The sequence below is a fragment of the Camelus bactrianus genome, chromosome 31, assembly GCF_048773025.1.
Source record: "Camelus bactrianus isolate YW-2024 breed Bactrian camel chromosome 31, ASM4877302v1, whole genome shotgun sequence".
In the NCBI taxonomy this organism is placed as follows: domain Eukaryota; kingdom Metazoa; phylum Chordata; class Mammalia; order Artiodactyla; family Camelidae; genus Camelus; species Camelus bactrianus.
The window spans coordinates 21,292,561-21,312,386 of record NC_133569.1 but is presented as its reverse complement, the minus strand read 5'-3'; the positions used below and the strand labels follow the sequence as shown (position 1 = coordinate 21,312,386).

At 57.2% G+C, this 19,826-nt stretch overlaps 2 protein-coding genes across 3 annotated transcripts; both read right to left on the bottom strand.

The window, feature by feature from the left end:
- Positions 1–2,839: 2,839 nt before the first annotated feature.
- REEP4 (receptor accessory protein 4) lies at positions 2,840–6,582 on the bottom strand. Of its 2 annotated transcripts, XM_010955001.3 has the most exons (8): positions 6,042–6,582; positions 5,151–5,223; positions 4,691–4,767; positions 4,479–4,599; positions 3,970–4,083; positions 3,471–3,606; positions 3,158–3,312; positions 2,840–3,064 (listed from the first exon to the last, which is right to left on the bottom strand). In XM_010955001.3, exons 1-8 carry the CDS (start codon positions 6,071–6,073, stop codon positions 2,999–3,001), a joined length of 774 nt encoding a protein of 257 aa, XP_010953303.1. In that variant the 5' UTR covers positions 6,074–6,582; the 3' UTR covers positions 2,840–2,998. The 2 variants fall into 2 exon arrangements, with proteins under 2 accessions (XP_010953303.1, XP_045372626.1); XM_045516670.2 differs by lacking the exon at positions 5,151–5,223 and having other exon boundaries at positions 6,042–6,581.
- Positions 6,583–9,235: 2,653 nt separating this feature from the next.
- LGI3 (leucine rich repeat LGI family member 3) lies at positions 9,236–18,912 on the bottom strand. Its single transcript, XM_010955000.3, has 8 exons — positions 17,489–18,912; positions 16,531–16,602; positions 15,643–15,714; positions 15,251–15,322; positions 15,088–15,159; positions 14,256–14,425; positions 13,945–14,109; positions 9,236–11,917 (listed from the first exon to the last, which is right to left on the bottom strand). Exons 1-8 carry the CDS (start codon positions 17,692–17,694, stop codon positions 11,100–11,102), a joined length of 1,647 nt encoding a protein of 548 aa, XP_010953302.1. The 5' UTR covers positions 17,695–18,912; the 3' UTR covers positions 9,236–11,099.
- Positions 18,913–19,826: the final 914 nt, after the last annotated feature.

The following is a 19,826-nucleotide window of genomic DNA, read 5'->3' as shown; positions in this document are numbered from 1 at the left end:
AACAAGAGCAAATTTGTTCATTATGAAGTCATAATGCAGCAGGGGGAAAAACACGACATGTTCAAGGCAAAAACGGAAGTCTGTGCAGGAAGAGAGATGGCAGGGTCTGGATGAACAGTAAACCCCAAGAGAGCAGGGGGAGGGCTTACAGAGGGCTTCCTGGAGGAGGTGATGTCGAGTTCAAAGGGGTTCAAAGGGCAAATAGGAATAGGACAGAATTGTGGGGACAGGTGGAGAGAGCATGTCAGGAGAACAGTGTGGAACCACGGAAGAGTCCAGACTGATGGAGCAATTGGGGTGTAAGGATGCAGGTGTAGGTAGGGGAGGTGTAGGGGAGGCTGGTTGGGCAGGGAGCAGAGGGCAGTGGGCACATGAACACAGCCCACAGCATCTTGCGCCCAGGACAGGGTGAGCAGGCCAGAGATTAGGAGCCTCAGGAGACATTGGTGAGTCAGAGAAGGCTTCTTGGAAAAAGCAGGTCATGAAGAAAGGCCATGCTGGCCTAGAAGGAAGACCACTGGGAGCACAGGAGATTCGTACAGTGGAGCAAGGGCCTGGGGACTGATGCTGGAATGAAAGCCATGTGTTCTGGAGACAGAGATAGGAGCAGCAGGGCGAAGGCAGGACTGTGGGGCAGCCGGGCCAGCAGGAGGCTGGGGCTAAGGTGGCCATCAGGGACCATCTCCAATTCAACCCTAGGGGCCAAGTGACCCTGCCACTCACTGGTAAGTCCCAAGCTGAGGAATGCACACAGGTGAGGCCCCAGCTCCCAGGAGAGCTTCCTTATTACCCCACACCTTCAGGCCTCCGCCAGCTGCGCCAAATTGGAGTTTTTATTTCATTTTGCCCATTGATCATAGGCTCCTGTTTTGTTCTTTCCTTTTAGGGATGTGGATCCTGCCATTCCATTCCTACCGAGGCACTTTCTGGGCAGACTTGCATCAGGAGACAGGGCCCTGGCCCATAGGCAGCACAATCGTGAACAGGTTGCCCCACCTGAGTCTCAGTTTTCCCATGTGTAAAATGGGTGTAACTCCTACCTGACAGGCTTGTCGGGAGGATTCAAGGAAATCATCTCTTTAAAATGCCCAACACAAGGTCAGGCACACAATCAATGTTTGATATCTGCTAATTTCCTTCTCCTTGCCTCCCCGGCAAGACACACCTCATTTACTCTAGTTCTGCACAGTGGTGAAGCACACAGACTCTGGAACCAGACTGCCTGGTTCCAAGCCCAACTCTGCCACTTGCTAGCTATGTGACCTCAGGCAAATTACTTGTCCTCTCCGTGCCTGTCTTCTCATTTGTGAAATGGAGATTATAATAGTATGTACCCCATGACATTGTTGTGAGGATTAAATTAATACATGTCAGGGCCTCAGAGCAGCCCCAGTAGCACATTCTAAGTGCTGGCTGTCACTAGATTTTGCATCCCCAGTATCACGAAACATGCCTGGGAGATGCTCAGTAAAGATTTTTTGAATGAATAAGTGAAGAGATAAGGTAGTACCATGTTGCAAGGGAACACCAAGATAGGGAGTCACTGAACACCAAAATGTGAGAAGCTAAGCCTCCCAGCAGATTAAGTACTTCCCCCCAAATAAACCCAGATAATCCCCACACCAAGAGTTAATCCACACTCCTCAGGTCACTCCGGGTGGCCACCCCATTTCCCCTCTCCCCACCTGACACTCTCACCCATCTCTTTGCTTAATCGAAAGGGCAAAGAAAAGCAGGTATGGGGATGGGAGAGGGAAGCAGCCCTGGGACACTATGGTGAGATCAGCATCGAGGGGCAGGATGGGGCAGAGCCGGGCACTGGCTGCCCCAGGAACTAGTAGGGGATGGAGTGGAGCCAGCAAAGAGCCTGGGTCTCAGGAGAACAGGGTATATTCGTGGATGGTGCAGGCTGAGGACCAATGACCACGAACAGCAGGGAGGGCCATTGGAGGCCGGGCCAGAGTTCTGCATCATCCTCCCAGCCAGCCAGCAAGCAGCCAGGCCCCTGCAGGGCAAGGCTCTGCACAGCCTCTGAGCCCCGCCCTCCTTGACCTGGAAGCTGGGGGCAGCCCAGGCCCTGGCAGCTGCTGCCCTCTCGCGGCCACACCGCAGAAGTGCAAAGCTCCTGCTGCTAACCTGAGTGTTTACCGAACTCGGTGTCCTTGGAGCTGCCTAGAGACCCGGCAGGCCCTTGGAGGAAGCCCTAATCTGTGCCAGCTCCAGCTAATCCCCATGGGATTATCGTGCTGCCTGAGGCCCCTCCACACCTCTGTTCTCACTGGCTTCCACTTCCCATCAAGGCCCAATCCCACCTCCTCCTGACTGCAGTCTTCTTAGACTCTGCCCCCTCTCAGGGCTGGTCCCCAAAGAGCTTTCCGTGACAGTTCTGGCCACATCACAACTACTTGTCAGTGGCTATCTTCCCCAGAACACTGGGCCCCTCTAGCAGTCTGTCTGTCCTTTTAGCACTGTTCTTAGGCCCAGACTGGCCTGTGGCAGGCTGGTTAATAATATGTGTTGTGAGCCCTGGAACCACAAGCCAGGAGAAACAGAACACTTTTATGCAATTATTTATCAAAACTTCCACAAACCTGACCTCATTCACCAACACAAACCATACAACAGGACACACACACGGCCTTGGAGAAGGCTGTCAAGTACTTTGAAGAACAGGAAGGAATGAACACAGCGGGGTGGGCTTTTGGTTTCACTTTTCAGGGGTCTGGGGAGGGCTCTGGTCCCACACCTGGGAAGGGAGAGGGGCGAGGAAGGCAATAAATAGAACCCTGGGCCCAGCCTTCTTTGGTACATCATGGGTGCAGCCCGCACAGGGCCCCAGCAGCACCTGCCCCTGGGCCCGTCACCGACAGCCAAGAGCCAGGAAGGCCACGCGCGGGCAGCTGGTACAGCCAGGACAGACGTGCCGCCAGGGGTCTCCTCCAAACAGTCCCCAACGCCCTGCAGGGCACGAGGTAAGACCGGGCCAGGCTCCCAGACCCTAGCTGTCCACATCTGAGGGCGCGGTCTTTTTCCTTGTCCGAACCTTCAGGGAGCGTGAGGTGCCCTGGTGGGGAGAGAGAGCAGGTACACTGTGAGAGGTGCGGGCTGAAGGGACAGCCGAGGCAGCCCACCTCCCTGTGTCTTCCTCGCCACTGACCTCCCGCACCAGCGGCTTCCTCTTGAACGCACGCAGGCTCTGGCTGCGGCTCAGAGGCTTCTCTCGGGGCCGGGCTGGCGGCTGGGGGACTGCTTCTGTATCTGACCAACACTCATCCTCGGTATCGCTGTCCCGCAGGCCCCCTGCCCGGTACCCTGTAGGAGGAGAGGAGGCCAGGAGGAAAAGCTGGACATTGACATAGTCTGAAGGCCTGGGGTTGAGCCAGCCTTTCCTCTAGCCCTGGAGGAAGTCACAGTTTGCAGGAAGGAAGCCACCCCTCTCCAGAGAGCTCTGGGTCCCTCTGCCGACTCACCGATGGGTGGCCTGCGACGGGGTACCTGGTCCTCCAGGTAGAGGGGATCCTGGTAGGTAGGGGCGGGGACGTCGGGGATGGAGCGCAGGTCCTGCATGGAGAAGCTCCGCAGCCTTCCAGCCAGCGCACCCTGACTCTGCAAGGGAGGGGGAGCCGCTGTACCACCTGGAGGGAGGGGCCTCAGCCAGGGCAGCGGCCCGGGGAATCGAGGCTGACCTGCAGGCTGTCCCTGGGGCACAGGCCTCAGTACTGAAAGCAACCTTCTAGCCCCCCCATGCCAACAAGGGCCCAGAGAGCAGGAGCAGCAGCTCACGGTCAGTGTCAGAGCCAGGGAAGTCTGAACTTCCAGCTCCGTGCTCCTGCCAGCACCCCACCTGTCACCTCTCACTCCTGTTCCCCGGCATGGACAGCTGCTATCTCTAGGCTCCCTGACAGAGAGCTGGACCCAAAAGGCCCAGGGGGTGGGGGCAGGGCCGCTGGAGGGCTGGGCCCAGGGCACCTTGGTGGCAGCCTGCACAGCGGCCGAAGCGGCAATGTTGAGGCCCCGCTTCCCAAAGCTGAGCACCGTCTCGTAGCTGCGCTCCTTGGCCTGCACGATGTAGGTGTCGATCTCCTGTGGACACGGGGGGAGGAAAGCTCAGGTGGACAGCCCGAGTCACTCCCCTGAGGACCCAGAGAAACCACTGGGTGCCACGCCTCCTGTCCCCAACACTGCACAGTTTCCTGGCAACCACACAAGCACAGGGCTCCCCACCCCCTCACCGGCTCTCACACCTCAGTGAACAGCCATGCTCCAGCCTTCCCCCACCATCAAAACATCATTCACATGTGTCCCTCATCTGATTGTCCCAGAAGAGGAGGAGGCTTAGGCTCTGTCAAGGTCCCATCGCTAAACAGCAGTGGGACTGGAATGAGAGCCCAGGTGTCCCCAGTGTCCTGAACCCTGAGTCCAGGGCTGCTTCCTCCCACCTACCCCTATGCTTCCCGCTCTGCCACCTGCCGGGGTACCTTCTCATGGCGAGACAAGGACGGGTGGACAAACTTGCGGTAAAGCAGGCTGGCCCCCTTGGTGTAGGGCGAAAGCAGCCACAGCACGAAGGCCATCTTGATCTCGTAGTAGAAAGGGAACCTGGCAGAACAGAGGGGGTGAGGTTTGCCAGGGAGCCGGGCGGGGGAGGGCCAGCACCTCCCTGCAGCCCAGAGAAGCCCTGCCCCCGTACCAGGAAATAAAGATGTCCGTGAAGGTCTCCACTGCCATGAAGAGTGCAAAGACAATCCAGTACATCATCCACCGGACCTGGGGGATCAGGACGCAGGGAGGTCAGAGGCCAGCAGCTGAGCCTGCAGTGCCAACCCCCTCTGTTCCAGGCTGACCCAGCCCAGAGATTCCAGAGAGCCAGTCCCACTGCATTCCCCTGGCACCTGGCTGGCCTCAGAGAGCAGCTGCCACTCATTCCCGTACCCACCCCCAGCGGGCTTCACCCACAAGATCATGCAAGGCACCCCAACAGCCCACCCTCCATCCACACCCACTCTGTTCCAGGATTCGCCACTAGATCATACCATTGGAGGAGGGGAAGGCCAGCTCAGATCCTCCCCACCTGGCCAAATCCTACCTCACCCCCCAAGGCTGCTGTCCCCCCACCTGAGCGGAGGCCTCCTGCCCACCCCAACACTCACATATTCACGAATGTTCTTGGTCTTCACAGCCTTGTAGGAAGCATAAGCTGGGTACAGCATCCCAAACACCAGCCTGAAGAGCAGCCCCCAAAGCAGAGGGGGAGTGTGAGGGGCACCACTCCCCGCGCCCCTGCCAGGTGGCCACCACCCACCTGGGTTCAAGGTGGCAGTGCCTGCCCTGTTCCTCCCGCTTGGCTTGCACAACCTGTGCCTGAGTCAGTGCCCTGGAGGCTGCCTCCCCACCCTGCTGTTTACAAACATCCCAAGCCTGTCCAGGCCTGCGCCAGTGGCCCATGGGTGCATGATGCAGCGAGAGCACCCATAGCCACTCCACCAGCTGGGTAGGAGGCAGGCTTCTGAGCCGTGAGCACCAGGCTGTTTCCTCCCATGGGTGTGCAGTCAGGCTCAGGGCCACCAGGCCCGGCACTGCCAGGCTGCAGACAGGGATATTCAAGCCAGGTGCTGGAGTACTGAAAGGTGACGAGTAGGACAGAGTGGGGAGGCTGAGGCCGGGGTGGTGGGTCACGTGACTGACTGCTCAGCTGAGAAGCAGGCACCTGGATTCTCCACCCACAATGTGTCACAACAGCTTGTATTTGCCAAGGGGCTGCTGGCCAGCCTGTGGTCCTCTGGCCAACACACCTGTCTGCAATGTGTGTGACTGCAAGGGGTCGCCATCAGCCAAGTAGGCTTGAGGGTAGGGGGAAAGCACGCGGTGCCCGGTACCCTGCGCAGGACCGCAGGTCCGTTAATCCTTGCGGTGAGTGTTGGGGGAGGGGAAAGGTGTGTCGGAGATCAGAAAGCCCACTTTCCCACCAGACATTCCCAGCTTCCACTCCAGGGACAGTCTGGCCCTCCGGGATAGAGGGGTATGAGAGCGGCCATACTCACACCACCAGGCGACAGATCATCCAGGACACCATCCTGCAGCCTCGGGAACGAAGGGAGACCACCCCCGCCGCAGGAAGACGCCCAGAGGGACGCTCACGCCCAGGCTGGGATGGGATTATCAGTGGAGGTGCGGGAACCCGAGGGACGCTTGGGCTGCCCCTTGGAAAGGCGGTGTCCGTCGTCCACTACCTCCGCAGTGCAGCCAGCCTGAAAATGGGGAAACCAGCGGCCGGGGCAGGCAGGAACCGACTAGGGAGCCGGCACCGGCGGGCGCGCTCTTCCGCCCGGCCGCGCTGCTCAGGCCGTTACGGCCCCGACCTGCACTTCCTGCCGCGGGGAACCAGGCGTTCGGCCCTCGCCGCGGGCGCTGCGGGTCTCGGGCCAGGGGTGGCTGGTCGCAGCCTGCGCTCGAGAGGGTCCCCGCGGTCCCAGCGCGCCGGGCCACCAGCACCAACCTCGGGGCGGAGTTTGCAACTCACTTGAAAGTTGCACGGAACTGGGCTCTGCCCAACCCCGAGTCTCCGGCTCCCGGCGCAGGCGCCTTGCGGCCCCGGAGGGGGCGGGGCGAGGTCAGGATGGCGAGAGGCCTGTCCCTTAAAGTGGCGATGCGCCTCGGACTCGAGGAGGAGGCCGGTAGGTTGAGTAGCCCTCCGCGTGGAGGTGGGAAGCGGAAACAAAAAGGTGGGGCGGGGGAAGGAAATTTGAAGTCCAGAGTTTCGCAACTAGCTCTTTGCTAGCTTCCCTCATTTGCCTTGTTTTCCCCCTCTATAAAATGGGAATGAGCCTGAGATGGATGGAGGCCCCCCCACTGAGAGGCTCGGGCACAAACCAGGAGGCTTGGCTGAGCGCCAGCAAATCCGAGTCTTATCACACTAGGTCAGGAGCTCGGTAAAGTGCCTCAGAGCTGCTGAAGTGGCCTAGAGGGAAAGCCGGAGGAGGTGGAGGAGAGGGAACGTGAGGGGCTCATCACCCCCACCCACCCACCTTGAAGAGTGGGCCTCAGGAGTTGCCGTCTCCGTGGGCTACCTCTCCAGAGCCCACGTACCTGGGCAGGCTGATTTGAGAGATTCTGGGTGGAGTACCCAGCCCCCCATGCCTCCTTCCGCAGAGGATTGAAATTCCACCTATTTCTGTGAGTCAACAACACAAATATCCCTGAGGGTTTAGTAGTATCAACGATGGCCATCTTGTAGTGCATCTTTGAGCGCAGAGCCTTGATCATTACAAAGATCGTTTTTTACCATTTAGGATGTAGGCTCAACCATGAGAAGTAACTTGCCCGAAGGCACCTGATGGTGTTTGTGGCTGGATGATAAATAAGCGCTTGGCTGGATCAGTCTTCTGAGGGTGGCCCCGAGAGGGGACGGGAAAGCCGAGTTGCTCCTTTAGGAGGTGTGTATCTGGAAGAAGGCAAACTTGGCTGCTTCTACAACTCTCCACGTGGGGTCGCGTTCTTTGTACCTGTTCTACTAGGTGCCTCGCTCCATCCCCCCATTCTGTGCAGCCTCCCCTCTGCCTCATAGGGTTGAGGTAGGGGTGATAACAGAGCTGCTCAGAGCTGTGGGGGTGGGAAACTCAGGCAGTTATTACTTTTTATTAGAGCCACAATTAACACCCACCATCTAGCAAAAGGATGGACTAGCCAATGATGGGAGCCAGGGAAAGGGGGCTTCTTGGGAATAAATAAACACTCAGTGATTATATAGTCCTAATTATTACCATCAATTTTATTGGTGTTGCTGGATGTGAGAGCCAGCAGTGAAACCGGCCCACAGGGGAAACTCCGCCGAGGCCCTCATGCCTCCCTCTCTCCCCCAACCACCTCACACTGGCCCCAGCTCCCACCCCAGATTGGAGGAACAAGAACCACCAAGGGCAGGAGCGCCCCAGGAAGGTCCCAGCTACCATCAGTCTCTAGGCTCAGGCATTGTAATGAGTGTGAAAGTATCCTTGTCTCCTTGGAGAAGAAGGATGTGACTGACCCAGTGGGGGACAGCTCAGGAGGAACAGGGGCTTGCAGAAAGGGGAAGGGACATCCATGCCTCTGGAAGTAAGGGTGCCTGGGCTGACTGTGTGCATGCGAGCCTCGGGTCCTTTGGAACCTACTGCAGAACTGCCTCCCCCGCCTCGGTGCCTTTCAGAGCCATGCACCTGACCTTAGCATCACACGCCTCTCTCGAGGCCATTCGCTGGAGAGGAGCTCTCCTGTCCCCACTCTACACCAACCCAGCCGGGGCGGTCTCTCAGATGGAGACCCTTGGTCCTGATGACTGTGCTTGGAAAATCTAAGGGACAGGATGTCAGGGCTCGGCATGGAGGGGTGTGAGGCTGGCAGCTGAGGAGGGTTCACCCTCCTCGGCTTTGAAAGAGCAAGTGGACTCTGCCTCTCATGCCCTTTGGTCCTGAGCTGTTGACACAGTCACCTGGTTACACTGGGTTGCTAAGCAGCTCTCTGGACATACAGATGACCCACCCTGGGCGGGTGACCAGACAGGCACACAGTGGGCTCCATTCTCCATGTGCAGAAAGCTGGGCACTCAGGGGGAGAAGTGTCTCCTGACCCTGGGAGGCGTCCTAGGGGAGCAGCAGTCAGAGTGATGTTTATCTTTCTACTGGGTGACAGACTGCCAACATGTCTGGGAGACTCACCCCACTTTCCCTGGCAACCTCTCCCTGGCACAGCATGAGGGCCCATTCCCCATTTGAAAAAAGCGGGATAGACATTGCCAGGACAGTGTGGCTGGGGGACCCAACAGGTGCCTGCTAAGCCAAGAGCACATGAATGTGCTTGGAGGGGGCAGAAACCCAGACACAGCACCTAGCAGATTCCCCACTGTGAGGAGCGGGCATCTGAGGCTACAGGTAAGACACAGGGTACCAGGGCCCTGAGACTGAAGATGGGTAAGGAACCCTAATCCACAGGCAGTAGGTCTCCTCAAGGATCAGCCTTCTCTGAGCCACCTCTTTGTCTCTAGTCCTACCACCAAAGAAATCTTAGTTCTGTGCAGGACATATTCTTCTAAGGGCCCTACATACATTAATACATTATAACCGATCTAATGCATTCAAATCACGCACTAACTCTGCCGGGTAGGTAGCATGATTCTCCACACTTTCCAGACAAGGAAGCTGAGATACAAATGGGCAAAGGAACATGGTTGAGACCAGCCAGCTAGTAAGCAGCAGAATCAGGCTCGGGTAGAGTAGGTTTTATTATTTACTTGACAGAAGTAGAAGCTCAGCTCAGGAAATCAGTCCCCTTGCTTCAGATCTCACACCCAGGGTGGAGGGTGGCCAGGATGCTGCGTGTTTGCCCAGCAGAGGAGAATGGAGAGGAGAGGGCCTGCAGAGCTTGTCCTTGGTCCTGTTGGTTGGACTTGACCTGACCGAGGGAAAGACTCCAGTCTCAGCGGGCCCCAAGACTGTGATCTCCAGGAAGGAACACTTGGCCATTAGTCAGCCTCAGCTGGTGGAGACCAGTCACACTCGCCCAGCACCTGAGTGTCACCACTATGAACTTTGACCCCCGCAGCAGCTGACCTTGGGGTGCCCCCTCACTCTGCAGAGGGAATGGAGCAGGGAGAAAGGGGTTCCGAAAGCTGAAGCTGGTCCCCTGTTTCTTAATGAAATAGTTGCCACCGACTGTCACCCTTGAACACCTGAGACCCATCAGTGGGGTGGGAACTTTTTATCTGAAGCAAGTGAATCAGAGCATTGCCCCCAAGTGCCCTTGAGCATCCTGCTACCGAGAGGCCCTCATACAGTCTGGGCACAGGGAAGAGCCTCCCTGCGCCACGCCTTCCCCACCAGCCTTGCATCTCAGCCATCTATTCCCAGCGTACAGCAGAGGGCAGCAGAAGCTTGGCTCCCACAGGACCCTCACTCCCTCCCCTCTCCCGCATTCAGCTTGCACTGCAAGGCCGTGCTTCTGGGGTGTGCCTCTGTGGTTTGGAGGGGTCTCAGGGCCTCCGAGATGCTCTCCAGCCCAGCTCCACTCCAGGCACCCGTCCAGATGGCTCAGGTGCCTGCAGCATCCCTGGCCTGTCCAGTGCTTGGATGCACCCAAAGGAGCCAGCACAGCACTGGATCCATATCCCAAAAGCGGAGCTAAATCCGGGTCTGGTCCAAGGCTGGGGCAGCTGCAGGAAAGAAAAGCAGAAATGCTTTCATCTGGGTGGTCTCACTGTCCACCAATGAGCCGGATTCAGGATCAGAGAGGGAAACTCCAGCGAGAACAGAGACAGCACTGGGAAGAAGTCAGGCTTTGCTGGGGCTGTTGTTCTTATTGCTTCCGGCAGAGGGGCTTTGCCCCTAGGAGGTCAAGCTGGTGCCCAGAGGCTGGCACCACCATTCCCATCTTTATCAGCCGCAGGGTGGGCATGGCAGGGGTGAGCAGAGGAGGACATGGACTATGTGCCCCTCCAGGAAGACAGGCAAGGTGATGGAGGGGGGAGCCCCTTTAGGCGGTGCTGAATCTGCATGAGTGCACGTGGAAATGGGTGTGTAGACAGGTGTGTGTGCGTGTAACTGAAGGAGTCCATCAGGGTCCACGTGTGCATGCAGAGGACGGTAGTGTGGGTGAGTGTACCTGGCAACACGAAGGGTGTGGCTGTGGGCTGCAATGCGGAGCACGAGCAGGTAAACAGACACCTGGAGCACCAACAGGAAAGACCACAGGATCAGAAGGGTAAGCTGAGGAACAGGAGGGAGCAGTTCAGCCTCTGCCCTCCCAGCTCCCCTCCTGGGGGCCAGAGCTTGTGGAAGGCGGCAGTGCAAGGGAGGCTGCGGATGGAATGTGGGGAGAACAGGTGTCCATGTGTGGGAGGGCACCGGGTGCTGGGTCGCCTGGTGTGCAGACAAGTCTTCATGCTGATTACAACGAAGAGAAGTGGCATCTCTGGGCTGCGGTCCACAGCACGGCCCGTGCTCACCGGGGGTGCGTGCACGTGAGAGCACGTATGCGGGTTGGCTACGTGGGTCTTCACGGGGGCACCTGTGCTGTTCATCCGGAGACTCCCACCCAGCTTCCCGTGGCTGCCCAAGGAACCCAGAGGCCCCCTAGGCACTGAGATCCACCACCACGTGTCGGTACACAAGCGTCTGTCCCTTGAAGCTGGGGGCCAGGAGCAGCTGGGCGTCCCCAGCAGGCATGTAGCAGAAGGCCCGAGGGGCCTGCACGGCCAGCTCCTGGAACCGCACGAACTTCTGCCGCCCCTCATCCCACTGGTAGATCTGCGTGAACGAGAAGTCGCTGCCCAGCGCCAGGTAGCGGCGGCCACCCACGAGGAAGGGCTGCAGGGCCAGCGAGCCCCGGGAGGGCAGAGCCTGCACCTCGGAGAAGCGGGTGCCCTCCCAGCGCAGGATCTTGGAGTCCCCAATGTAGCGGCTGAGGCACAGGTAGCTGTCGTGGCCGGCGCGGAAGTGTTTCACAGCCTGGGCGTCAGGCACCTGGGTCACCTCGCCCTGGGCCACAAACTGCTTCTGGGTGCGACTCCACTGATAGATGACAGGTGCCTGGGAGCTGCTGGACACAATCAGGCGCGGCTTGCCCTCGCCGTCTATGAATTCTAGGTCAGTGTCGCGGTGCCAGGCGTGCAGGGCCTGGTGGGAGTAGAAGCCGTTCTGGTGCCAGCGGTAGAGGCTGGTGGCGCCTGCCTTGGAGCTGTCGGCCACGGCAAAGTACCAGTCACCGTCGATGCGGAAGGCCTCGAGGTCGTTGGGCTTGCGCACGCGCTGCGGGTCGATGTCCTGCAGCTTGGTGAAGCGCGTGGTGTTGGGGTCCCAGTGGTAAACATAGGAGCCGCCAAACAGCTGGGCCACCACCACGTACAGCTGGCTGTCCACCACCATCGGCTTGCAGTGCACCGCAGAGGGGGCTGCAAGGACGGAGGGAAGCAGCGTCAGGGGGCCCGCAAGCCCCTGCCACGCCCTCAGAAAAGAGAAGCAGTCCCCTCCAGCCCCGGGACAGGACTAAGGGTTTTGGCTACAGCATTCTCTCCCTGCTGAATAGCCACTGGGCGCACAATGCTTTCTGACTGTTTCAGAGCAAACACCCCATCTCAGCATCACCCTCCCTGCGCCCTTGCCCCCAGGGTTCAAATACAAGCTGACACTGAGCATAAAATAGGTGTCCCTAGATATGGACCGATGGTCTAACCATCATGTCAATTACTGAATTTTTATTGTGTGCTGTCACTGTACTAAGTATGAACATATTGCCTCAATGAATAAGTCTGAAAGATACCCTATTATTTTGCAATTTCACGCAGAAAGTAATGGAGGCTTGGAGTCTAAGTGACTTGCCCAAAGTTACTCCACTGGCAAATGGCTAGGCACGGGAAGGAGGAAGAATTTGAACACAGCCAGATGGAGCCTGGGTAGACAGAGGCTTGTGGATCGTTGTAGGTGAAAACACATTTTCCCCAGAGCTTCCACTTTTGATGAGGTTTTTACATAGGAGAACATGTGCATTGCACCCAGATCGCTCTGGCCCCTTCGCAGGCACCAGAAGCATGTGGGGCCACGCTCCTGACCTGTCCTGGGTCCCCAGGCTTCGCCTCTCCTCTCCTGCTTGCCAGCACTGCTTCACCGCCCTCCTCCTCCCCATGACCTACCTCTTCCCCAAGGGAAGCCCACGCTGAGCCTCAGGCTCTGACAGTCACAGCCCTGAATCCCTTCCACAGCCTTGGGCTGCCCGCCCCGATGCTTATAATTCCTCCAGCTTCTGAGCTGCAGCTCGGACCCTCCTTGCCCACCTGCCCCAAGCACCTCAGCCTCCACTGGCCAGCTCCACATCTACCCCTAAAACTGTGTTCTTGATTTCAATTCATGGCCCCATCCAGAAACATAGAAGCCATCCCCAACAGCGGATCCCCTCTCCTTCTCTCACTGCTGACCAGTCCCTAAGCCCTGTCAGCCCTCCCTCCTGCTTTCTAACACAGCTTGTGTAAGGTTGGTGTAATTTCTTCCTTAGAAGTTTGACGGAATTCACCATCTGGCCCTGAAGTCTTCTTTGGGAGGAGAGGTTTTTAGGTAATGATTTCAAGTTCTTTCATAGATACAGGGCAATTTAAATTTTTTGTTTCCTCTTGTGTCAGTTCAGCCCTCCCTTCTAACTCTATTTCTCCATCCGTACTGCTGCTGCCCCAGCCCAGGCGCCAGCTGATCCCTTCCTGGTGTGCCCAGGCGTCTTACCTAAGGCCTAGCACTCTCCTGCTGCTCACAGAGGAACTTTTCCAAAATGCACATTGGATTGGGTCACACTCTCTGTTCGGTACCTGTCAGTGGCCTGTTCTTCATCCCTCTTGGGTCTCGTCTGCCACTCTCCACCTTGAACCTTATGCTGCCATCATGTGCATGCATGTAATTCTTCACACGTGCATGCACTCACATGGTAAGCTGTTTCACGCCTTCTTGACTTTGCTCATGCTGTTCCCGCTGCCAGAACACCCTTCCCACATTTCTTCTCCTAGCTAAGTCTCCCTCAGCCTTCTAGATTCAGCTTAAGCTCAGTGGATCCCAAACTGAACTCACTAGCCACTCCTATCTCTTCCTTAGTTCACTGGCACCACTCACTTAAGCCAGGATCCTGGGCATCACTCCTTCCTCTCCCTCATCCTTCAAGACTCAGCTTAGGCATCCTCTCCACCAGGAAGCCTTCCTTGATTTCTCAGAGTAGGCCCCTCCTTTGTGCTCCCAGAACATCATGTTTCCATCTCCCTCCTAGTACCAATGTATTATATGGATGTTATCCATATGTATCAACCTTCCCCCAAAGACTAGAACGTTCTTATGGTCAGAGACCAGGTCTCATCTCTCCTCCTACCTACAGGAACTCAACGGAGCCCAATCCCATCCCACCCCACCCAATCAGGGCCGCCACAGCCAGGCCGGGCGCAGGTACCTGGGATTCTATCATAGTCTCGAAGCTGCCGTTCAACATAGTCCCATTTGAGGATGGAGCAGGCGCTGGCTCCTGGCTGGGCCAGAGCCACATAGAGGTCGCTGGAGTAAAGGAAGGGCTCGGCTGACACTGCTGGGAAGGACAGGGTCTGGTACAGCACGAAATCTGCAGGGGTGAGAGGGGTGGGAGGAAGTGGAGGGAGAAGAGTAAGAACTTTCTGGGTGGTAAGGTTACTCAGCTGGCGAGGCAGGGTGTTGGGGGACCTTCCCTGGGGAGGCCCAGCCTGATGCCCGGGGTGGGGCACCTCCTACCCGTGGTGATGCAGTCGAACTCCCGTAGCGGCAGATCCTGCACCTTGTGCTCTTGGAAGCGGGGCGGGCTGGCGCAGTAGATGGGCGCCACCGTGGTGTTGGTGTGTGCCAGCCACTCCACCAGCCACTTCACCTTGCAGTCACAGTTGAGCGAGTTGCCCCGCAGGTCCCTAGATGGTGAGGGTAATGGAGGGGACACAGAGAGGGACAGGTTCTCAGCTGCTCTGCCCACCCAGGCCCTCAAGGTTTTCAGAAGTAGATATCAAGGCTGCTGCTGGCTGCTCATGTGGCATCTTTGCACCGATTAAAAAAAAGTTTCCCTTGGGGTGGTGCAGCCCCACAGTCAAGTGCTTGGCCAGCAGAGTGGAGGCTGAGTTTCAGCCCCTACTTGCCTCCTTGACCTGGTGTCTTTGGTACTTGTAACTTGCACAGGTATCGGTCACATCCCAGTTCCTCCAAACTTTCCACAATCCAGGGCTTCTGTTTTCTCGTAGAAATACTGATCAATGACTGTGGCTATGCTATCAGACTTTAACGTAGATTCAAATCAAACATACATTAAAAAAGCACCTATTTAAAAAACATACACATGCAGTGTGCATTTTAAAGAGGGCCACAGATGCCTTAAAATACTTGAATCTTTGGTAGGTTTGAAAGGTAACCAGTCTATCTATGATTAAACCTAGCCTTCTTGGCCTTCTGCCCCAAACCCAAACCCAAGCCCTCCCAGCCTGTCAAGACCTTATGATCTTCCCAGTTCTGCTCCCCATCCCTCCTTCTAGGGATGTACCCCTCTGTGGCACTGTCAAAAGAAGTAAGACTCAGGCCTTACAAGTCACTCAGGATGTCCAGAGGCCGAAAGATGTCTCTAGGCAGTGTCTGCAGGTTATTGTTGGCCAGTGAGCTGCAAGAGAGACCCCTGAAGATCATGACCAAGGCCAAAGGCCAAAGGAGATAGGAGGCTTTGGTCCGGTGTATGTGTGTGATGTACTCACAGGTGTGTCAAAGACTTGAGTCCTCTGAAGGTGAACTTGGATAGTGCCCAGATGTCATTGTTCTCAATGAAGCTGGAGAAAGACAAGAACTTGTCTTAGCTGCCATTCATGATCCCAGACCCCTGACCAGCTCTCTCCCTATGTCCCACCAAGATTCCAGCCCATGACCCTAAGACAGGCTTCCATTCTGAATCTGGGGACATTAAGTGGTGACAGGGCATCCAGGCAGGATGGTTTAAGCAGAGGGATGGATGAAATGACCCTCTGCTCAGGTCCTCCAGTCAGAGTATTCAAGGGCTTTCCCCCTGCCCTTCCACCTCCCCCCGCAGCCCAGGCAGGCCCGGGCTCCCTCCTGCCTTCCAGTTCCCAATTCCCCTTTCCTCCCAACGCACAGATACTGCAGGTGCGACAGTCCTGTGAACGCATTGTCTCCAATCAGTGTGAACTTGTTGGAGTTGAGTAACCTGCAGAGACAAAGGTGGATTAGAGCTCCCAAGGGCACACCTGCCACACCAGCCCCCAGCTGGCTGCCTTACCCCCAAGCTCTGCTTCCCAACCTCAGGACCCCAGTGGAGGGCCCCAGAGCAGCCTGGGTGGCAAGTCCAGGCAGGAGCCTGTTCTGGTCCCAGAAGCTCCCAGGGTCCCTATTTGGTTCTAGGGTAAGAACAGTGAGGGGAAGAGCTCCCCTGTCGAGCTAGGTCCTTCCCCTCTGCATCTCCCCTCTCTGTCTCCCACCCTCACCCCAGCTCACTCCAGTCCCTCTCGGACTGATGGCAAGGTGAGGAAACTGACATATACTCTCCCCTATGACTGGGGCTTCAAACATAAAAGCCCCTTTTAGAACTCCAGACCCTCCCATCTTCTCTCTCTTTCAGCCCCCAGCTCTTTCTTTAAACCCTGACCCCTACCTAGGGTCATTTGTCTCTAAGATGAACTATCTCCCCTGCATTGTCCGCCCTCTGGCACCAGCTCAAGTTATGGCACCCAATTCTTTTGGGTCTCCAGAAGAGGCAGGTCCCTTCTAACTGGGCTCCAAATACTCCCGTCTTTGCTCTTGCAGGCAATCCCTACCTTCCTTCTCCCCAGCTGCTGCTCCCTGCACCCCTCCTGATTCCAGTCGCCCCCACACTTTGTGGCTAGCCCATGGGAGTGAAAGTAAGTGACACCTGCCTCTTAATCTCCAAACACTACCTACAACCGCTCTCCTCTCCCCCTCCCCAGTCCAGGATCTGCCCCCTTCCCCTGCCCGCCCCTGCCCATCAGCAAGGCCCTGTCCTTACAGGAACTGCAGCAGTGGCAGGTGGGAAAACGCTCCGTCCTGGATCTCCGAGAAGGCAGCATTCACCAGCGTCCTGCAGGGGACACCTGAGTCAGTTCGGTGGGAAGTGTGCCGGAACTGTGCTGGGGCCTTGAGAGGTGCACAGGGCAATGGCTTCTGTATGCACTGGCCATGGGAATTCTCCATTTCACCTGGGTCCCCCCCTCCCACACCTGAGGCTGTCTTTCCCTTCTCAGAAACTCACTGCCTTCCTTCGTCATCCTCCCCTACTGCCTCCCTGAGCACCAAAGACCCCAGGCTCACCCGCCACCCAGTCAAAAGAAGGTTCCATTACCCACACCTTCTCCATCATTCAAACATCCACAGAGTGCTTGGCTCCGTTGAGGGATGGGGCACTGGGATTGGGGTTGTAGATTGGCATCTTGCTCTCAAGGACCAAAGAGCTCATTCTCGTCCCCGAGGCCAGTTGCTGCAAGTGACAGGCTGGCTGGCCCCGTGCAGAGTGGCTGGCAAGACCAGTGGCCGCCATCCGCCCGTGCCAGGGCGCTGTGTGAGTGTATCTCGCTTCCACCCCTCCCCCTGCTGCCACCCTCCCCCCACAAGAAGCCTTCTGTCCTTGGTGTGACATCACAGGCAGGGGCCCCCGCTCATGTAAACAACCCCTCCCCCTAAGTCCAGAGCCCTGCACACAGTAGGTCTTGTTGATGCTGCCGGTGCTGGTGATTCATTCTTGGCTGTACCACCTGCTTCCCCAGCCATGGCTGCCTTGCTTGCATGACTGCAGAACTCCCTGCCCCGCGGATGCCTTTCATCTCCCGTCCTGAGAACTCCCTGGAGCCCTCTTGCACCCCACACTTTGTAGTGGGGGAGCAGAGGTTCTCCCCATCCACTGCCAGAGCCATTTTTGCCTTCCTCCCCATCCAAAGCTCCCCCACCCCAGACCAGGGCTCAGCACTCACAGAGAGATGACCTCGGAGGGCAGGTTCCTGGGCACTGCCTTGGAGTCCACGCAGAAGGCGGTGTCCCTGGTGCAGGAGCAGCTGGGCGGGCAGGGGGGCGTCTTGGGGGGCCTCTTGGCGCCGACTTGCAGCATGAGGCAGAAGCCGAGCGTGGACAGCGCCAGCAGCCCGAGCCCTAAGCCCCGCCTGGCCCGCAGCCCCGCCATGCCGCCTGCAACCTCTCAAGTCACCGGCCGCCGCCCCCGCCCCGCGGCTCTCGGCCACCCCCGCGGGCTGGCACCTCCCGGCCACCGGCCACCGCCAGCCGCTGCCGCAGCTCGGAGCCTGGCCGCCGGCCGCTGCGGAGAGCGGCGGACTCCTCCGCCCTCGGGTGCCGGCCGCCGTCCCCTCCCCTGCTCGCTCCCGCGAGCCGCCTCGGAGAGATGCGCGGAGCCCGGGGCGAGCCGAGGGCGGACCGGCCGGGCAGCACGCGGACTGCGGCGGGCGGCGGGGGCGCGCAGGGCGGCGCGGGGAGTCCCGGGCGGGGAGTAGCCCCAGAAAGGAGTGGTTCCGGCCCTGGCCCTGGCCGTGCGTGCCCTGCGGGCGGGCTCTGGGGCCATCTGCTTGTGTGACGGGCACCCGGAGCGGCTGTGCGTGAGTGCCTGCGAGCGTGCGAGGTCTACAAGTGCATCCTATCACGACAAGACTGCACGCGTGCACACCTGTCCCTGCACGGGCACAGGCGCTTACTCCCTGGAGGAGGCATTTCTGCACTCTGGGTTCATGAGCCTCTATGTACCTGTGCCTTTCTTTGTCTTGGCCCTCAGCGGCCTCTAGGCAGAGTTCATGGGCATGTCAGAGGTGACATGTGTATGTGTTCACGTGCCTCCACGAGCTAATAAAAGAATGTGCCTTTGTGTCTGTGTGAGCGGAAAGGGGTAATGTTGTCCCTGGAGTTGGAGTGGGAATGTGAGGAATTCCGGAACATTCCTCACTACACCACCACAGCCTGCTGGAGCTGGGAAGAGCCTTGGACCGTTCCAGTCCAGCCCTTTTTTTATCAAAGAGGAAACAGAGGCCCAAATCAAGAGGAAAGCAGCCAAGCTTGATACCATATCTACTACGTGTTGTGTACTCTACCTACTTAATCGCCTCAACCTTTTGAGGTCTTTCATGTTAACCCCCTTTTACAGATAAGAAAAGTGAGGCCGGAAGTACCAGAAGAAAGTGACAGAGTAGGGATTTCAACCCCTCAGCCTGACTCCAAACTTCGCAGCTGTCCTACGCAGAGATTTTCAACGTCTGGTCCAGGGAGCCCGGGGGTCCTCGAGAACCTTCCAGGGAGTTTCTGAAGTCAAAAGAATTTCCCTAATAATGTTAAAACTTATTTGCCCTTTTCATTTTCATGCTCTCCCCGAAGTACCCTGGAATTTTTCAGGCGCTCGCTACGTGATGGATCTTATAATAAATTAAATCAATGAAATTAAAGAAATTTGAATAAATGGAAAACAATGACACTCTCCTCCCGAATTTTTTTTTGCCTTGTGAAATAGTTAATTTCATTTAAAACGTATGTTATGTATGTTATAACATGTAATGGGTTTATTATTGCTATTCTAAAAATTATTTTATTATTTTAAAAATTCTCAGTAAATATCAATATAGTATTAATTGATACAACCCACAGAAACAAAAGCTCTTTGGGATCCTCAATACTTTTTAAGAGTGCTAAGGAGTCCTGAAACTGGAAAGTTTAAGAACTGCTCGTCTATATTATGTTACTTACAGGTGAGTGTGTGTGTGTGTGTGTGTGACTGTTGCAAGAGCTCATGGGTACAGTCAGGTGGCTGGGCTCCCAGTGTAGTGTTCTTTCCATCAATCCAGGAAACTGAGATCACTGGGTTTAAGATGCTTCTCCAGCTGTCCCCAGCCTCTGCCAGCAGGGGATTCTCTGGTCTGAGCTTAAGTCCATGTTTTCTCAGCCAGGGATGCCCCTGCCCTTTGATGCTCACTAGCCACTGCCAGTCCAGCTGCCCATGCTGCCCTCCCCATGCCAGCCTGCGGGAAGACAAGCAGTGGGGGTGGGGAGGGTGGCGGGGGCAGCTGGGCAACCATCCCCACCCGTCCCTGGCACGGCTTTGCCCAGCACACAAAGGGCAGAGTGAATCTTGCCCATCCCCTGCAGCTGAGGGGCTGGAAGGGGGAAGAGGGGAGGCCCACACAGAAGGAGTGGCTACCATGGGGCTCGCCATCACTCAGGGTTCTCGGATGGGTTTAACCCAGAGACAGACAGAAAAGGGGAACGTGGGTCCTAGTCTTAGCTAGTGAGGGGAGGTGCCCTGGAGGGCGAAATAGATGA

Excerpts from the sequence above, each read along its gene's own strand:
- REEP4 (XM_010955001.3), bottom strand. The coding sequence starts at position 6,073 with ATGGTGTCCTGGATGATCTGTCGCCTGGTGGT. Across the intron at positions 4,768-5,150 it reads CCAAGAACATTCGTGAATAT|GTCCGGTGGATGATGTACTG; the intron begins GTGAGTGTTGGG and ends CTGATCCCCCAG. Across the intron at positions 4,084-4,478 it reads CCTTGTCTCGCCATGAGAAG|GAGATCGACACCTACATCGT; the intron begins GTACCCCGGCAG and ends CCGTGTCCACAG.
- LGI3 (XM_010955000.3), bottom strand. The coding sequence starts at position 17,694 with ATGGCGGGGCTGCGGGCCAGGCGGGGCTTAGGGCTCGGGCTGCTGGCG. Across the intron at positions 14,426-15,087 it reads CTGGACATCCTGAGTGACTT|GGACCTGCGGGGCAACTCGC; the intron begins GTAAGGCCTGAG and ends CTCACCATCTAG. Across the intron at positions 11,918-13,944 it reads AGACTATGATAGAATCCCAG|CCCCCTCTGCGGTGCACTGC; the intron begins GTACCTGCGCCC and ends CCGTCCTTGCAG.